At 41.3% G+C, this 15,746-nt stretch overlaps 1 protein-coding gene across 2 annotated transcripts in view; it reads left to right on the top strand.

The window, feature by feature from the left end:
- cntnap2a (contactin associated protein 2a) overlaps positions 1-15,746 on the top strand; it is a 465,407-nt gene that overhangs the window by 246,182 nt on the left and 203,479 nt on the right. For both annotated transcript variants that reach the window (XM_033639118.2, XM_033639119.2), the window contains exons 8-9: positions 1,938-2,081; positions 5,673-5,934. In XM_033639118.2, the coding sequence (XP_033495009.1) occupies positions 1,938-2,081; positions 5,673-5,934 (406 nt within the window). The remainder of the gene's footprint in view (positions 1-1,937; positions 2,082-5,672; positions 5,935-15,746) is intronic.

Here is a 15,746-nt window from a genome sequence, read left to right as displayed (position 1 = left end):
AAAATCATCTATAGTTCAGATAGACATGACCACCCTACAAGACATACTACAAGAGGAAACTTTATGTTACAGTATGATCAAACTCAAACGTACAGTAATTTACAGAGGTGTGCATGAATGGAATTCACTCTCTCAGCATATCACACAGGAAAACAATAAAGCTAGATTTAAAATTCTATTGAAGCAGCACCTTTTGACAAAGACTTAGATCATCCATAAAACAGACAAAAGTATAGTTGTCAAAGCCTAATTAATTAATATCAAAGACTGTGTCATGTATTCCAGGATGTGAAGGGTCTGTCTATGATTGTGGTGCAGTGATGGTTTTCTGTTAGTATGCTTATCATAGTTTTATGTTTTCCAAATGAGACTACAATAAAAGGTGACTTATATAAAATGATTCATACACTGTAATGAACTTCATGCATGGTAAAAATATTGTTTTTCCTGGGAACTGTTCCTTTTAATGCACATGTAATGTGTGCATGGAAACATACAAATGTGAATGTGTGGTATTATGTAAATACTTGGTCTAATATTACAATATTGGAGCATCATCAGTTAATCAGAGCAAAAATATGCCCAAACTGGCAGCTACTTACCAAATGAAATCATGAATAAGTACATATTTTAATAACTGCATTACCAGGAGCTGTCTTGTTTGTCTGTGTCAGTGTTAATCTAGTCCTGTTATTTTGTTACGTGTGAGTTGTTTTTGTGCACTGCCACAAATGTAAAGCTGTTGTGGACCTCAAGAAGAATAGTTGCTGAAATGCAGTAGCTAATGGGTGTCCTAATAAACTTAACTAAACCATGAATGATGGATGATTTCTATTAGCATGACATTATAATGCCCATAGTAACTGAGTGTTTCCTCCCAGTTTCCTGCTCTCCTGATTCTACGATCGACTCTTTTGTATTACTTAAAACTCGTCTAAAGAGGCTCACTTTAATGGTATATGATTACATTTTCAGGGTAAACCCAACTTGTTTAGTCTCCCTAAGGGCCATCTGGGACCAGGACCTTGGGATTACCGTGTCAAATGAGCAATGGGGACATATATAAGACCTTGTATACACCTCCTCTACATGTACACGGCACAGTCTGTTGCAGTGAACAATTTGAAACAGTCCATTTCACCAACACAAATCTAGCCCACTGTGTATTTGCACGTTTTGGTCATGCCCACAGTTATTTGAGTTATATCCTGCGTTATTTGATACACATAGTTTGTCTTGGGTAAAACAGTAGACCCCAGCTCCCTCACTCCTTCAGTGCGTAAAGCACCCAAAGCCACACAACAAGTTATTGCATTCAGCACTGTGCTTGCTAGGAGGCTTATTCCCCTTAAATGAACATATCCCTCCTCACCTACTCATAATAGATGGATTCACGAGATATTGCAGTGCATTAGGCTTGAGAGGATTAGCCTCTCGCTGGGATGTTAGGGTTAGTCATGGTGCCAATGTGTGTGAGTGAGACTCCTGGGCGGGAAGGTAGGGGAGATCAACCGACCTGTGAGGGAAAGAGGCAAAGAACTAGTGTGGGTGGGAGTGGGATCTATGAGGATTGGTGAGTGTGGGCTAGAGCTCGGTTTGTAATAGATTACTTTAAACACTACTGCCAGTTGTGTGTGATATTAATTTCTGTGCCAAACCCAATAAAGAGATTTGAGGAAAAAAGAAACTGAACATCAGTTTGCCTAATTATAGTGTGGGTTTTGGATTCTATTTTAGGATCTGTTGCAATTTCTCTCATTAGACGTTTCTATGTTGCTACTGTAATCCCAGTTTGTAGGGTGAATGAGTGAACAGTAGTGCCACAATACAATGTTGTAATTTCATGTTAGATTTATGTAGATTTTTGCAATGTTGTACCAGTAGAGGAAGAATCTGATCCCTCTCTATCTCTTTTTACCCTCTCTGCTCTGCTCTAGTTGAGTTTTGGGGGTATGCCATACAGCGGGAAACCTGTGGGAGGAGGGAGGAAGAACTTTAAAGGCTGCATGGAGAGCATTAACTATAATGGAGACAACATTACAGACCTGGCCCGCCGGAAGAAGCTCGACACCTCCAGCTTTGTAAGTAAACTGTGCATGCACACACGCAGACACTCGTATATAAAAACCAACATGTTCTCACTTTCAAATACAGCAGCTTGGTCAGTGGTCCTCCGCTTCAAACTATGACACTCTAGGTGCCCTTTTAGCGTGAGTTTTGGACGCTCAAGGACAGCATGTCAATATCTGCTTATTACTTGCGATGGTGGCCTTTCAAAATTAACTTCTGTGTTCAAAACTACTTTAGACTGAGGCAACAAAACTACTTTGTGAGATTTACAAGGAGAAAAAAAAAGGGATATGTTAAAATAAGTACGTTAAGTTCATGAGTTCGTTACATGACGCGTATGTCACATAATGTTGAATATGTTGACTCAACGTTGAATTTTTGTTTTCACATGGGACATGGTGTCTGCAGATCCTTAAGATATCTTAAAACGTCTTTAATTAAATTCTATCAAAAAGGGGTAGTGCACCCAAAAATGAAAATTCAGCCATTATCTACTCACCCATATGCCGATAGAGGCCCTGGTGAAGTTTTAGAGTCCTCACATCCCTTGCGGAGATCGTGGGGGGGGCGACCAGCACACCTAATGGCTGACGGCGCCCCAGACTAATGTCCAAGAGCACAAAATTGAATCCACAAAGTATCTCCATACTGCTCATCCATAGTGATCCAAGTGTCCTGAAGCCCCGACATAAAAAGTTGTTTCGAAAAATGTCATGTGAACTCTGTTTTTAGCCTCACTGTAGCCTGTAGCTCTGACTGCTTCTCTGTGCTCCGCGCTCACGTGTGCGTGCTCAGGGTGATTGGTGATGCAGGGTCTCTGAAGAGCAGCAGTCTCGTCAGTACTGATGTCCAGATTGCAGGTATGTATGCAGGCATCGCCAATTCCCAGTCTGAGCAGCAAAGACTTTCCTCATCCGTTGGCATTGCTTTGCATTTGAAACAACTACACCACCAGGTTTCCAGTGCTTGACTCCAGTATTCTGCGGCTGGCTGAGGGTTAGGCTCATGAGCTGCGGCGGCTACTTCGTCCAGTAGCCTGAGTTCCCTCCATATACTCGGGCTCAAAGAAATACGGCTCAACAAAGAAATGCTGTTCCTCCTCAATTTCAAAGTCTTCAGACATGTTGGGCTGTCCTTTGCTAAAAGACCGTAGTGCAAATTATCTTTTAGCTCTGTGGTTACTGTTGTCTCTCCCTGTGGTGCACGTGTCACGTGATGTAAACACGGGTGAGCAAAGCTCATGCTTTCGCTGGTCTTGCGCAAGCGTGCACACGTGAACGTGGAGCACAGAGAAGCAGTCAGAGCTACAGGCTACAGTGAGGCTAAAAACAGAGTTCATATGACATTTTTCGAAACAACTTTTTATGTCACAGCTTCAGAACACTTGGATCACTATGGATGAGCAGTATGGAGATACTTTGTGGATTCAATTTTGTGTTCTTGGATGTTAGTCTGGGGCGCCATCTGCCATTAGGTGTGCTAGCCCCCCCCCCCCCCCCCCCCGCCAACCTCCGCAAGGGATGTGAGGACTCTAAAACTTCACCAGGGCCTCCATCGGCATATGGGTGAGTAGATAATGGCTGAATTTTCATTTTTGGGTGCACTATCCCTTTAAGCCTTGAAAGTCTTTAAATAGTCCTAAATTTGAATTTGTGAATTCTTAATCGCCACAATTTTTCTTATTTCCTTTATCAATCTTTTACTTTCTCTTCGTCAAAATGAGTCATGCTCGTGTACGTGAAAGTCAGCATTTCTGATGCTGCAAATCTTTAAACCTACCACTCATTCTCATAGCTACTGTCTTTTTACTTTAGACTTGCACTTACCTATTGGCAAAATGTAGTTTTAACTTAGGGCCCTGACATACCAAGCTGACGGTTGGCCGTAGGTCAATTTCGGGCCATTGATGAGTGTCTGCTGCACTAGTTTTGGAGGTGTGTCCCACAGTTTTTTTTTTTTGGCTGCCTTTTTTTTTTTTTTTTTTTGACCAATTCAATATGTTGAACAACAGTCAGCTTTAGCGTCCCTAGTTCTTTGATGTTGGTTTGAAGTGTCTGGGCCACAACTCTCTCTTCTAACCATCCAACATAAAACCCACCTCTGCACGGGACCACATATATACTTCACCTTTGTTTAAACAATCTGACTTAAATTTGGCTGAAGTCTTTCATTATCTTGGAAAGGCCTTGAAAAGCATTAAAGTTGTTCATTACATGTATCACCCTACCTGGGTAAAAGGGCTATTTGTTTGACCCATTCACCACACCTCTCTGACCCTTCGCAGATTTTCTTGCTCTTTTCATCAAAGCTCCAGATAGGTTTACATTGGAATTAGCTGAAAGGCTGGTGCAACTCATACAGACACTAAAAGGGAGCATTGTGTGTTGGTATGAGACACCAAGGGCCACTGACCAGGCTGCCGCATTTGACCCTGGGGGTGAGAGCGGGTTGATAGACACACAATACGACTCAGCTTGAAATGCATAAATCTAAGGAGCTTAAAATAACATACTTATGAAAGCAGCTGAATACTGAACATGCTCATTATTGTCACACTTACTCTGTATCTGACCTGAGTGAGGGGGCAAATTATTCACCATACCAAAATAGTTGAACAGATTCATAATTAATCAGATACAACTGACCCATCAGTGGCCCCTCCATGTGTTTGCCTCCTGTCTCTGCGCTCGCTCTTGATATCATGGCTGCCATTCACTGTGACCTACAAAGACAGAATTTCAGTTTGTTTTTTAATCTCAACAGAATAAGGAACATATTAAATGCCTTTCTTCTCCTCATCAAACGCACTGCACTCTGGATGACTGCTGAATGTAACTTCAGCACATTAAGTGTTTTGCCATCCTTAAAATTAGTTACTGAACAGCCTTTGATAGACTGTAAAGTCTCAGAGCTCGTGTCTCTCCTCTTCCCCTGTTCCTCCTCAGCAGTGGACAGCCACTGTATCTTCTTCGATCTTTGGTGAACTGATTGAACAAATGGAGACACTAATCAAGTGCGTTAAAGCCGCGCCTCTAATTCTCCCTGACTCACACAGCCATTCATTTCTAATCAACACAGATCTGCGCTCAAATTTCAGAAACACACACATACACAGGCAGAGGCAATCAGGAATTATTTAAAGTTGGTAAGGCAGCTCAATACTATGCAATTGCTAATGATTTGATTCAGAGCACAAGGTTGGAGAAGCTCAATGGTAATTAGTGCCTAAATTCCACCGTTGTGTTTGTTTTCATTCGGCGCACAAACATCACCCAGGTTCCTGTTCCACCCTGGTTTCAAAGGCAGGGTGAGCCATAAAGAGACATTTTTGTGCGGTGTACAAGCAGCATCAGTCTTTGAATCAAGCTTCAGTCAGGTACATCTGAAGGTAAACATGCAGAAGCTGGATTCAAAAGACTCGCGAATGAATACACGATTTCCTAAAGTGTAAGGGCATTTAAAACATTCAAACAACTACACATACAAGCTCACGTTTAAAGGGTTAGCTTTGTTTTTAACTTTTCTCTGTGAAGGCCGATTAAAAAGTTTCTTATACTTATTTTTGTTGGTGTCTCTCTTTCTCTAACTCTGTGCCTTGACAGCGTAACCTGTCCTTCTCCTGTGTGGAGACCCACACCTTCCCGGTCTTTTTTAATGCGACCAGCTTCCTGCAGCTGCCTGGTCGAGCCAATCATGACACGATATCTGTGAGCTTCCAGTTTCGTACATGGAACCCCGACGGGCTCCTTTTCTTCAGTAATCTTGATGACGGCACGATGGAGATCTCACTTGAGGACAGCAAGGTCGTAGTCCATGTCAACGTGACGAGGGCGAGCACAAACAACCGGGTCGACCTATCATCAGGTGAGTTTGTCCACAGATGCACACACACAACACAAATTTACCACATTTACCTTCAAGCATAAGATCTGGCCAAGGAAAAAGCAAGACGATGTATTCCACTATGACTCTAATAAATTCTAATCAATCAATATAACTAATAATAAAAGTGTCATGGAGTGACCAAGACAGAATATGAACCAAGCCCTAAGTCCCAAGCAGCTACAAAGACAACTCACTGTGCAAACAATTTAATTAACTTGCATTATATATGAACATAGAGGTATTTTAATCAGACTTTGGGGTCGGCCAGGGCCAACAAAACAAACAAAATAAATCTAACTTATGGAACAACCAAATAAAAAAACAAAATATAATTGAGAAATTCCCTAACTTAATTAAACAGGAGAAAACAAAGTTAATGAAATAGGCAGCCCACCCCTACTACCTCCAGCAGAACACCAACCAGGTTTCAAACAGTCTGTGTACACGTGCTCTGGTGGCCGGTTGGGAGAGGAGAAGGATGTGCCTCCACTGCCGTTGAGCCGACGCCATCTTGGCTCTTAATAGGGAGCTGTCATTACTTAGGGCCTGTCACCTGCTGGAGACGCCTACTGATTATCTGCTCTTCCTGGTGCAAACCAAGGCTATTCAAGAGAAGGCTGAGACACGGGGTCAAACATGGGGGGATTGCACATGCGCAGTAAAATCTGGTCTGCACTTCCTCAAAGGCTCAGTAGATGGCATGAGACCGCGGAATAAAGGGGATGTGCATGCATGTCATTTTCACAGCTTATTATTGGACTGTTACTGGTGGCCTGCGTTGTGGGTGAGAATGACAGAGTTGCAATTCCGACAACTTCAGGCAGTTGCTGTCCAAAAGTCCAAGCAGACCGCACCAAGCGCACTCCTTGATCGCCTGAGCGGATCCTGCGCTTTTTGTCTAGCGCCCCTGCTGTCACCCTCCAGCATCGCAGCTCAAGTTACACTGCGCATGTGCAATCCCCCCATGTTTGAGCCCGTGTCTCAGCCTTCTCTTGAATAGCCTTGGTGCAAACCTGTTTGCATACACAGAGACCCTCGCACACGCTCACCTCACAGAAAGGCACACAAGAATCATGGGTGTAAATCACTAGTGTCATCACAACGCAATATTTTATCAGTTATTTAGACAGCGATGCAACATTTGCGGATATTGCAAAGTCTGCTACGATAGGATTTTGATTCAATTCAGGCATCTGCGATTGATATGAGACAATAAGTCAATAAGTCTATTTACTGCAATCTGTCACAGCTGCCACCACTTTCTTTTTTGCTTTTAGCCATAAAAGATAAATATAGCACATAAATGATGTAAATAGTTGGTTAGGTGCAGTAAAGCTTACTCTAAAATGACACATTACAAAGATAAGTTAGCCTTCAGGGCTTTCTGACAGGAAGTCAATTTTTACCAAAACCATCATCTTTCTTCCTAAAACTTCAGGTCTATCTGGCTTAAAGTCCTGAAGGCAAACTTCTCCCAACAGCTATAAAACATGCATCATTTAACAAAAGTATAAAATTCAGCTTAACGCTAACTGTCAGGGTTCATGGACAAAACAAGTGTTTTTTGCTAGTCATCCATTATTAGCTCAAGCACTCTCACATTGCATATATTAGTTCAGCATCTCTATTCCTCTACTCATAGCTTACGAAATTACATGTATTATTTATACATCCTCTTGCTCACAGTTTGTTTAAGGTCCATATCCCCTGACTACACAACAGCACAGTTGAATTGCAGCCTGCATACATGTTTTTGCAGCTGATGTTGCTATGTTGCTGCAATAAGTTAGCAGAGTGAGATGCCCGGGCTGGGCAGGTACGTCATGTTTCCAGAGTGTTTTATGGCATTGTTAACATATGATGTGCGTCTTTTTCTTGGCTGCTTGCTGTAATCTGCCTGGCACTGTTTGAACGTCACATGGAATTTTAAAATACAGGCATATCCTGATGATGATGATATGGGTCAATGTTTTCTCTTTGCATCGATAATTAAATTGATATATATATCCATATCGATAGGTTATTGCACCACAAACAAGAATACAAAATACTAGTCCATACCCATTGGTAGCTTTGTCACCTTCTGCCTATGCCAATCCTTAATGCCTATGTGCAGTTTCACATAGATTGACCACGTCAGTGAGTAGAAAAGACAGAATGACTGACTGACAGAATGACACACTGACAGTTTCCGTGATTATGTACAGCATACCATACCATGACTTAGTCATACCAAAAATTAGAAAAAACCCCAAACATTTGGCCACTGGGGGAGCCACAGTGATCGGTCGCATTTTAGCCATTTTTGAGCATTTTTCTGTTGTCATAGCGCCACCCAGTTGCCAATTAGAGTTAAATTTCTCCAGTCACCTTGAGGCGTCCTGTTCTACATATCTACCAAGTTTAGTAAAAATGGATGTGGCAGTTAGGCCTAGATAAGAAATTAGCTCTCTAGCGCCCCCATTTTGTTTGATGGGGTCAATAATGGAGGGGTCCCCTCAGATTATGTGTGGTCATATGCCTACAAAGTTGCGTGGTGATCGGTGAAACCCTTGAGATGTTATACACCTTTATGTGATAAGCCACGCCCTCCGCAATATTCATTGCCTTATAGAAGCTCAGTTTTAGTAAGTTTTCCAACTTTTGCCAAGAGGGAACTTTAGATATTGGTCCCTAGATTATGTTCACTGAGTTTCATGCAGATCGGTCAAACTTCTTAGGAAGAGATCGATTTTAAGTGTTTTTCAAAAAATTCAAAATGGCGGAAAATCTGTATAACTGGAAGTTATGGGTTCTTGAGGCAAATTTGTTCCTCATGAGGAGAGGCATCTCTGTGCAAAGTTTCATGTCTCTACGACATACAGGGCATGAGATATGCCCATTCAAAGTTTGCCATTTCAGTTGGTTGCTATAGCGCCCCCCTTTGGGCCAATTGATGTAATATTGCTTCATTCGCATCCTCCCATGACCCTCTACCACTGTGCCAAATTTCACATGGATTGACCAAGTCAGTGAGGAGAAAAACGTGGAACAGACACACACACCCAAACACAGACAGAGTTTTCATCATTATATAGTCAATGACCATAGTTGTAACAAAAGTTAGTAATAAGTTGCAGGAAAATAAAATAATTCAACAGTTCTTAGAAAGTCACAGTGCCTGTCACTGTTGTATTCTCTGCTGCATTCAGAGTATGTCATTGACACAATATCTGCTATGGTAATATGAAGGCTTTCTGCTTCACCAAGATTTAATGAACACAGTATAGGGTTAGGTAAAGAGCATTGAACAACAGTTAAACTGACTTCTTACATATGTGCATCAGGCTGGTATTTTGGTCTTTTGATACAGTTAAAGACCATGTTCACATTTGGAAACTTGTCTTGAAGCTTGCAAAGGGTGCATTTACTGTTGGCTGAAACCCTAATTTTTTTCCAGGATTTAATTTTACCCTCAATTTTAATTATTACTCTACCTTAGTATTATCAGTTTGACACTTTTCCAAAGTCAGTCAAACATGTTTTTATCCTTTTAACATCTACAGGAGTAACAAGGATTAAGCATCTATTTGTGTTTTGCTTATATTTTAAAATAATCCCACAATGCCGTCTTTACTTTGAAAGCATTCGCACACAGCTACATTGTCCAATCAAAACAATACAGTTCTAATCTTAACTGAGATATTTCTCTTGGTCTGGGTTCGATCACATCTTTCCACAGACTCTGTCTTGACATGGCCTGGATTTATTTACTCTTGTGCAAGCAAGGTCTCACTCCGAAGTCGTCAAAATGCGGCGCTTGGGCAGTGACTTGTAGCGTCAAAAACCAACGAAGAAAGGCGTCTTTTAACATCAGCATGATATGAAGCCGGTTGCCATTACAGCTTAAAGGCAACCAGCCGTCGGCGGGAGGGGTGGTGGATGTGTTCAACAAACACTTGTGTTTGTTGCCTAAATCTAGCTATGTGTGTTTGCTGTTGACGGAAAAAAAAAGTCCAGTCGCAGTGTTGTACCAACAAGTGTATCTTAAAGGAAAGGAACTTGACACGGTGTCCCAGAACATCAACAACCAACGCACTCAGGGTACCTTGCACGTTGTATGTGGACGTGGAAAGTCCATGACCAAAATGTCCATACATGATGAAGTCAGAGTGAGAATGTGATGCTTATGCCCAAAAACACGAACAAGTAGTCCAATGGTAGAAGAGGTATTCCAACATGTTAAACACACAAAGGTTTCTTTGAAGCTGTGGCTATGAGATCCCATTTTTCTGCTTCCTCCGGCATGAATGACAGTCAACAAAATAAACCAGTTTACAAGTCTGACTAAAACTGTTTACACCTGTTAAATGAAAGCATGTTTAAAGATGTGTAATAATAGTATGAGCTCTGCTCTGTGGCAAGGTCCGGCTGTTTTAACATTCGAAATTAAACAGCGGTGCAAAAGCTGAAATTTTTAACATACTTAACATCAAGGTAAAAATAATACTGAAATTAAATTCATTTTCAACAAGTCTGTCTGTTGTCCTACCACCGCTCTTACCCTCCCCTTCTTCTTTTGCTCGTATTTCCTGCCGCTCCCTCTCTCTCCCTCTTTCCTTAGACACACTCATTTATTCTGTCCACTGCTGCTTTAATAGGCCATTATGCCCAGGGGTAGGGATTATTACAGAGTTACCCTCTAGGCTAATTGGGCTTGAGCCTGCGATTACATCAGTATTACCAGAATATACAGACACACAAACACAGACGTGCACACACAAACACACACTCCCTCCTTTGATTCAGTTATTAGTATCTCCCAGAAAGAAAGCCACACTGGCTTCTGGCTTCAATGACACAGTGGGAGCTCAGCAGACTTGTAATGAAATGCTTAGTCCCTCTTAATGGCAAATATACTGGGGAGAGACGTGCAGATGTGCACACGCTAAGAAGGGGAGTGAGCGAGAAGAGAGAGCTTCTTAGGGAGACTACACAATCCAGTTTTCTTTTCCCAGTGGGGATAGATTGCTTATGAAGCTATTTAGCGAAAGCTTATTCATACATATAATCAGGCATCTGCTTGAAGGTAACACCATACAGACTTACTCCACTGATCTGCAGCCTACAGCGTCCCCTTTCTCGTGCTTGTGCATGAAGACTTTTTTTTTAGCACGCTGGGGCATTAACCACTCACCAGGAGGCACACTTTGTGTCAATAATGTATCAGTCTTTGATTTTTGTCTGATCTCTTATCCGTAATGGGGAGAGTCTTTAGAGAAATATGATTAGGTGAAGCGTTTTGCAGCAGCAGCATCACACGCACCACTTGATATTTACCACAGTGTGAATGTGATGTGGGAACAGGTGAGCCAAATGTGTGAGCGTTTCCCCACCTACTTTAAAATAAAACCAAGCCACCTTGTCTAAATTTAAACCATTTTAAGGTGGATAAATTAATGATGGAACCATATTAATCTTTTATATCCTTTTCTTTTTAACCCTTGGTAACTGTTGTATTAAATTTTTCTCATGTTAACACTGAATCAGATGAATTAAAGTGAAGGAGTTCCAGGCACCATGGTTTCCACTAAGAACAAGCACCCCAGTTTGCAGCTTTCATTTCATTTCCAATTTGCTGTTTTGTACGAACAAGTGGAGAGATGGAATAACTGAGAGTCTAATTTAGAGACAAACATCTAACAAGCCGATGAGACCCAGATATTTGTTTATCTCAGGAGTTGGTGGATCAAACCAAGGCAAAAATGCAAATGAATGTTGGGCATTTCCCACAGGTGGTGAGTAATAAGATGCCAATAGGATGCCCATGTCATTCTGTTTCTGCTCCGGAAGAGTGTGTCAGTAAAGCCAGACAATGGTGTGCTAACACAATATTCTGTAGAATACATCCAGGCTCACAGAGGTGTTTGCTCTGGAGTCTACTTTTGTTTGTGGTGGTGTTTCATGTGCATATATTGTAAGAGGGGGATATCTAGGTCTGGACCAATGGGATACTTCATCAACCTGTGCATGACTGTGTTATGAGCATTACCCTCAAACGACCAGCCTGTAATTTCTGAAGGGTTTTCTGTAAAGCCCAAGTGAATCAGCAGGTGCAGTATAAAAAGGGAGGAAGGGAGGTGGTGCGTGAAAGCTTCATATCTCTGATGGCATAACAATCACCTGAATATCTCTTCATAACCTCATTCTGTCCACGGCGGGTCCCAGGTCATTAAAGTTAATTTTTCTTCCTGATTGGAGACAGAGCGACAGGTACAGTAGATCACAACTGCTACTAGGAGCACACGCAAATTAACCCCCTATGTATACACATATTCAAAATGTGTGTGGGTCTACAGATATGTGTGTGTCTGTGAGAGAGAGAGAGAGAGAGAGAGAGAGAGAGAGCAAGTACTTGCCCTAAGGCTGTTTGTGACCTGCGGAAACATGCTCGTCTCTCCTTTGAGAAAACTTCTGTCGTTTTATCCCTCCTCTCAAGCAGATCGAGGATGAAACTAGAGACAATGAGGCCTTTGAGAGAACACAGGATTGTCTCCTTACAGTATGTGTGTGTGCATTGCATGTGCTTCGATAAGAGAATACTTAGTTGTGATTCCTGCAGAGGCTCTGATCTAATTTCCCCATCACTTTGCTTTTACTTACTCATTAGCTCTCCAACTCTCTTCTCTTTTGCTCTCATCACTCATTTGGTAGAATTACACAACAGCTTTGTTAGAGTGGGGATGGAAAATGTTGCCTTGATGGCCGTACAGCTGGACCGAAGCATGTTTTCATGTGCCCAAATATAAATCAAACCCCTACTTTCCACATTACGTATCATGAAATGAGCCAATGAACCAAAGCCAGTGGAAAAAGGCTCCATTTGTACCTGACACAGATAGGCGATGAGTGTTGGTATTTGTCTTTGAGGATGTTTTTTGAAGATGCTATCCTCTGATCACCCTCTTGATTAATTATCGGATTATTGGGCACCAGCATTGTTTCCATGGAAACAATACTCCACTGTCTCTAACGGAGACGGAGGAATCTAATTTCCTAAGAGGTTCTCATGCTCCAGAGTGAGGGAATATGTTATTGTACTCCTGGTTGATTGTCAAAGACGACAAAATATGTAAGTAGCGATAATTAATCTTGATGAATTAAATATGTTCGTATAGCTTCAAGAAAACTCTCCGCACCACTTGTATGTTATTATGGTATATTGTATTGTGACTTTCCTCTCACTCACAGCTTTATAAAAGAGGTATATGCTATGCCAGAATAACTCTTTCAACTGCTTTGATCCCTTGCTCTCCATCTCTTTTGCACATTTTACATTAATTTCTTTCCTTCATTATTTCTGTAAATTGGCCTATTTGATACCACCAGGGAAATGTGTCATCCCACAAAATCACTCTCAGTGAGAGGCGAGGCTCGTTGCGAAATAAGATGAAACCACAGGCAGCAGAAACTGTTTGATTCAGCCTCGTCTAAAGCAGAAATATTTTGGTATGTTAAAACCGTGTGAGTGTTTGTGGGTTCTTTCATGCGTGCGTTCACACCCATCAACTTAGCTAGAAGTAAAAACATCAGATCCTTTGAGATGCAGAATTACTATCAGTCACACACACACACACACACACACACACACACACACACACAAGGTTACTCACACAGTCTGAATAGGAAGCATATAAGGCATTACAATAATAGAACGGCCTGAGGCACAGATTTGAGGGGGAATACATACTACAGCCACCCCTGATTATAATGTTATATTGTTTTATTCCCCCTGAGTGTGTGTGTGTCGCTGTGCCTTTGTGCATTGTGTTTGTCTGTGTTTGTGTGTGTATAGGCAAAGGCTTAATATGTTGTATTCTCAGGCTTTGTGTGGTTGGCATATTGCCACCCGTGAAGACGTGCAAAGCTCCTCAAACTACCTCGGAGAGGCGAATATTTAGGAGTGGGGGAGACGGGGGGAGGATAAATTCATGAATGCCAGAGGGCCCCATAAATTTATAGCAGACAAAATTCATTTATACTGTACATAGAGGATCAATATGTAATAGAAACAGTTGGAAGGAAGAGGAGAGGGGAGGAGAAAAATGATGGGAAAGGGAGAGCAGAAAAGAGGAGCAGTAAGGATGGGAGGAGCATAGGAAGAGGAGCAGAGTGGTAATGTTGCAGAAATAAAATCCACACTGGACAGTCTTAGAAGGATTTGTTGCACTTTGTAATATTCCCTACATGCTGCCAGGGAGATTAGATAAAAACAAAAACACTCAGGAGCAGCCATAAATAATGTTTCTTCCCCATGTGTAATGTGATAATATAATAATTGTTGCATATTACTTTCTTATATACATGTAATCAGTTTCTACCTCTGAGAATTTGATTAGTATTCACCTGGCCGCCTCCTATCTACTCTAATAATTCTCACTGCTATTTCCATCTTATCAGGGGGACTTATCATTGCCTGAGCCCATTATGTGTTTTCTGTGAAGGAGTGACTATCTCGGTGCTTTAGTTGAGGTCCCATAAAACATATTTTACATATTTCACAGTTCATACAGATAAATAATACAGATTTTTAACTAGCTCCTGTAATAATGATTTATTTGGCTATTTGCAAAAAGAACATTACTCCACTAAAATACTGTGATAATTGACATCTTTAATATATCTATCATTTAAAATATACTACTGCTATTATTCTGGTCTTGTCATTCTGCAAACTTTTGTGTAGTGCAAATTTGACACAAATGTCCCCTTGGATTCAGGTATAAACTGTTTAGATTTTGGAGGTCAAAGGTCAAGGTCACCGTGATCTGGCCTGTCTAATTCTCATTTACACAATATCTCAAGAACACCTTCAGGGAATATCCTTAAATTTGGCACAAACAACCACTTTGATTCAAGTATGAACTGATTAGATTTTGGAGATCAAATGTCAAGGTCACTGTGACCTGGTCCATCTCATTCTCCTGAACGAATCCCAAGAACACCAGGTGATATCTTCAGATTTGGGACAAACATCCCCTTTGATTCAAGGATGAACTGATTAGATTTTGGTGATGAAAGGCAAAGGTCACTTTGACCTGTCCCATCCCATTCTCCTGAACGAATCTCAAAAACACCTTCAGGGAATATCCTCAAATTTGGCATAAACGTCTACTTGGATTAAAGTATGAACTGATTAGATTTTAGAGGTCAAATGTCAAGGTCACTGTAACCTGGTCCATCTCATTCTCATGAACGAATCCCAAGAACACCAGGTCATATCCTCAAATTTGGCAGAAACGTCCCCTTGAATTCAAGGATGAACTGCTTAGATTTTGGTCAAAGGTCAAGGCCAATGCGACCTGGCCTGTCTCATTCTTATGAACGCATCTCAAAAACACCTTCAAAGAATATCCTTAAATTTGGCATAAACTTCCTCTTGGATTCAAGTATGAACTGTGGTCTGAGGTTAAAGGTCAAGGTCGCTGTGTCGCCTGGTCCATCTCATTCTCCTGAACAAATCTCAAGAACACATTCAGGGAATATCCTCAAATTTGGCACAAACGCCCACTTGGACTCAATTATGAACTGATAAGATTTTGGTGATCAAAGGCCAAGGTCACTGTGACCTCAGAAACATGTTTTTGGCAATAACTCAAGAATTCATCCGCTAATTATGACAAAATTTCAACGTCATATCTCAGGAACAGAAGGGGAGACTTTTAGTCGGACACTGAATTGGTGACAGTGATTGTCCTTCATTAAAAAAAAAAAAAATCTTACTTTTTATATTCAAGTATGTATGCTATTTA

Source organism: Epinephelus lanceolatus, chromosome 20 (assembly GCF_041903045.1).
Source record: "Epinephelus lanceolatus isolate andai-2023 chromosome 20, ASM4190304v1, whole genome shotgun sequence".
Taxonomy (NCBI): domain Eukaryota; kingdom Metazoa; phylum Chordata; class Actinopteri; order Perciformes; family Serranidae; genus Epinephelus; species Epinephelus lanceolatus.
The sequence above is the reverse complement of the archived record's forward strand: the minus strand, read 5'-3'. Positions and strand labels throughout refer to the sequence as shown.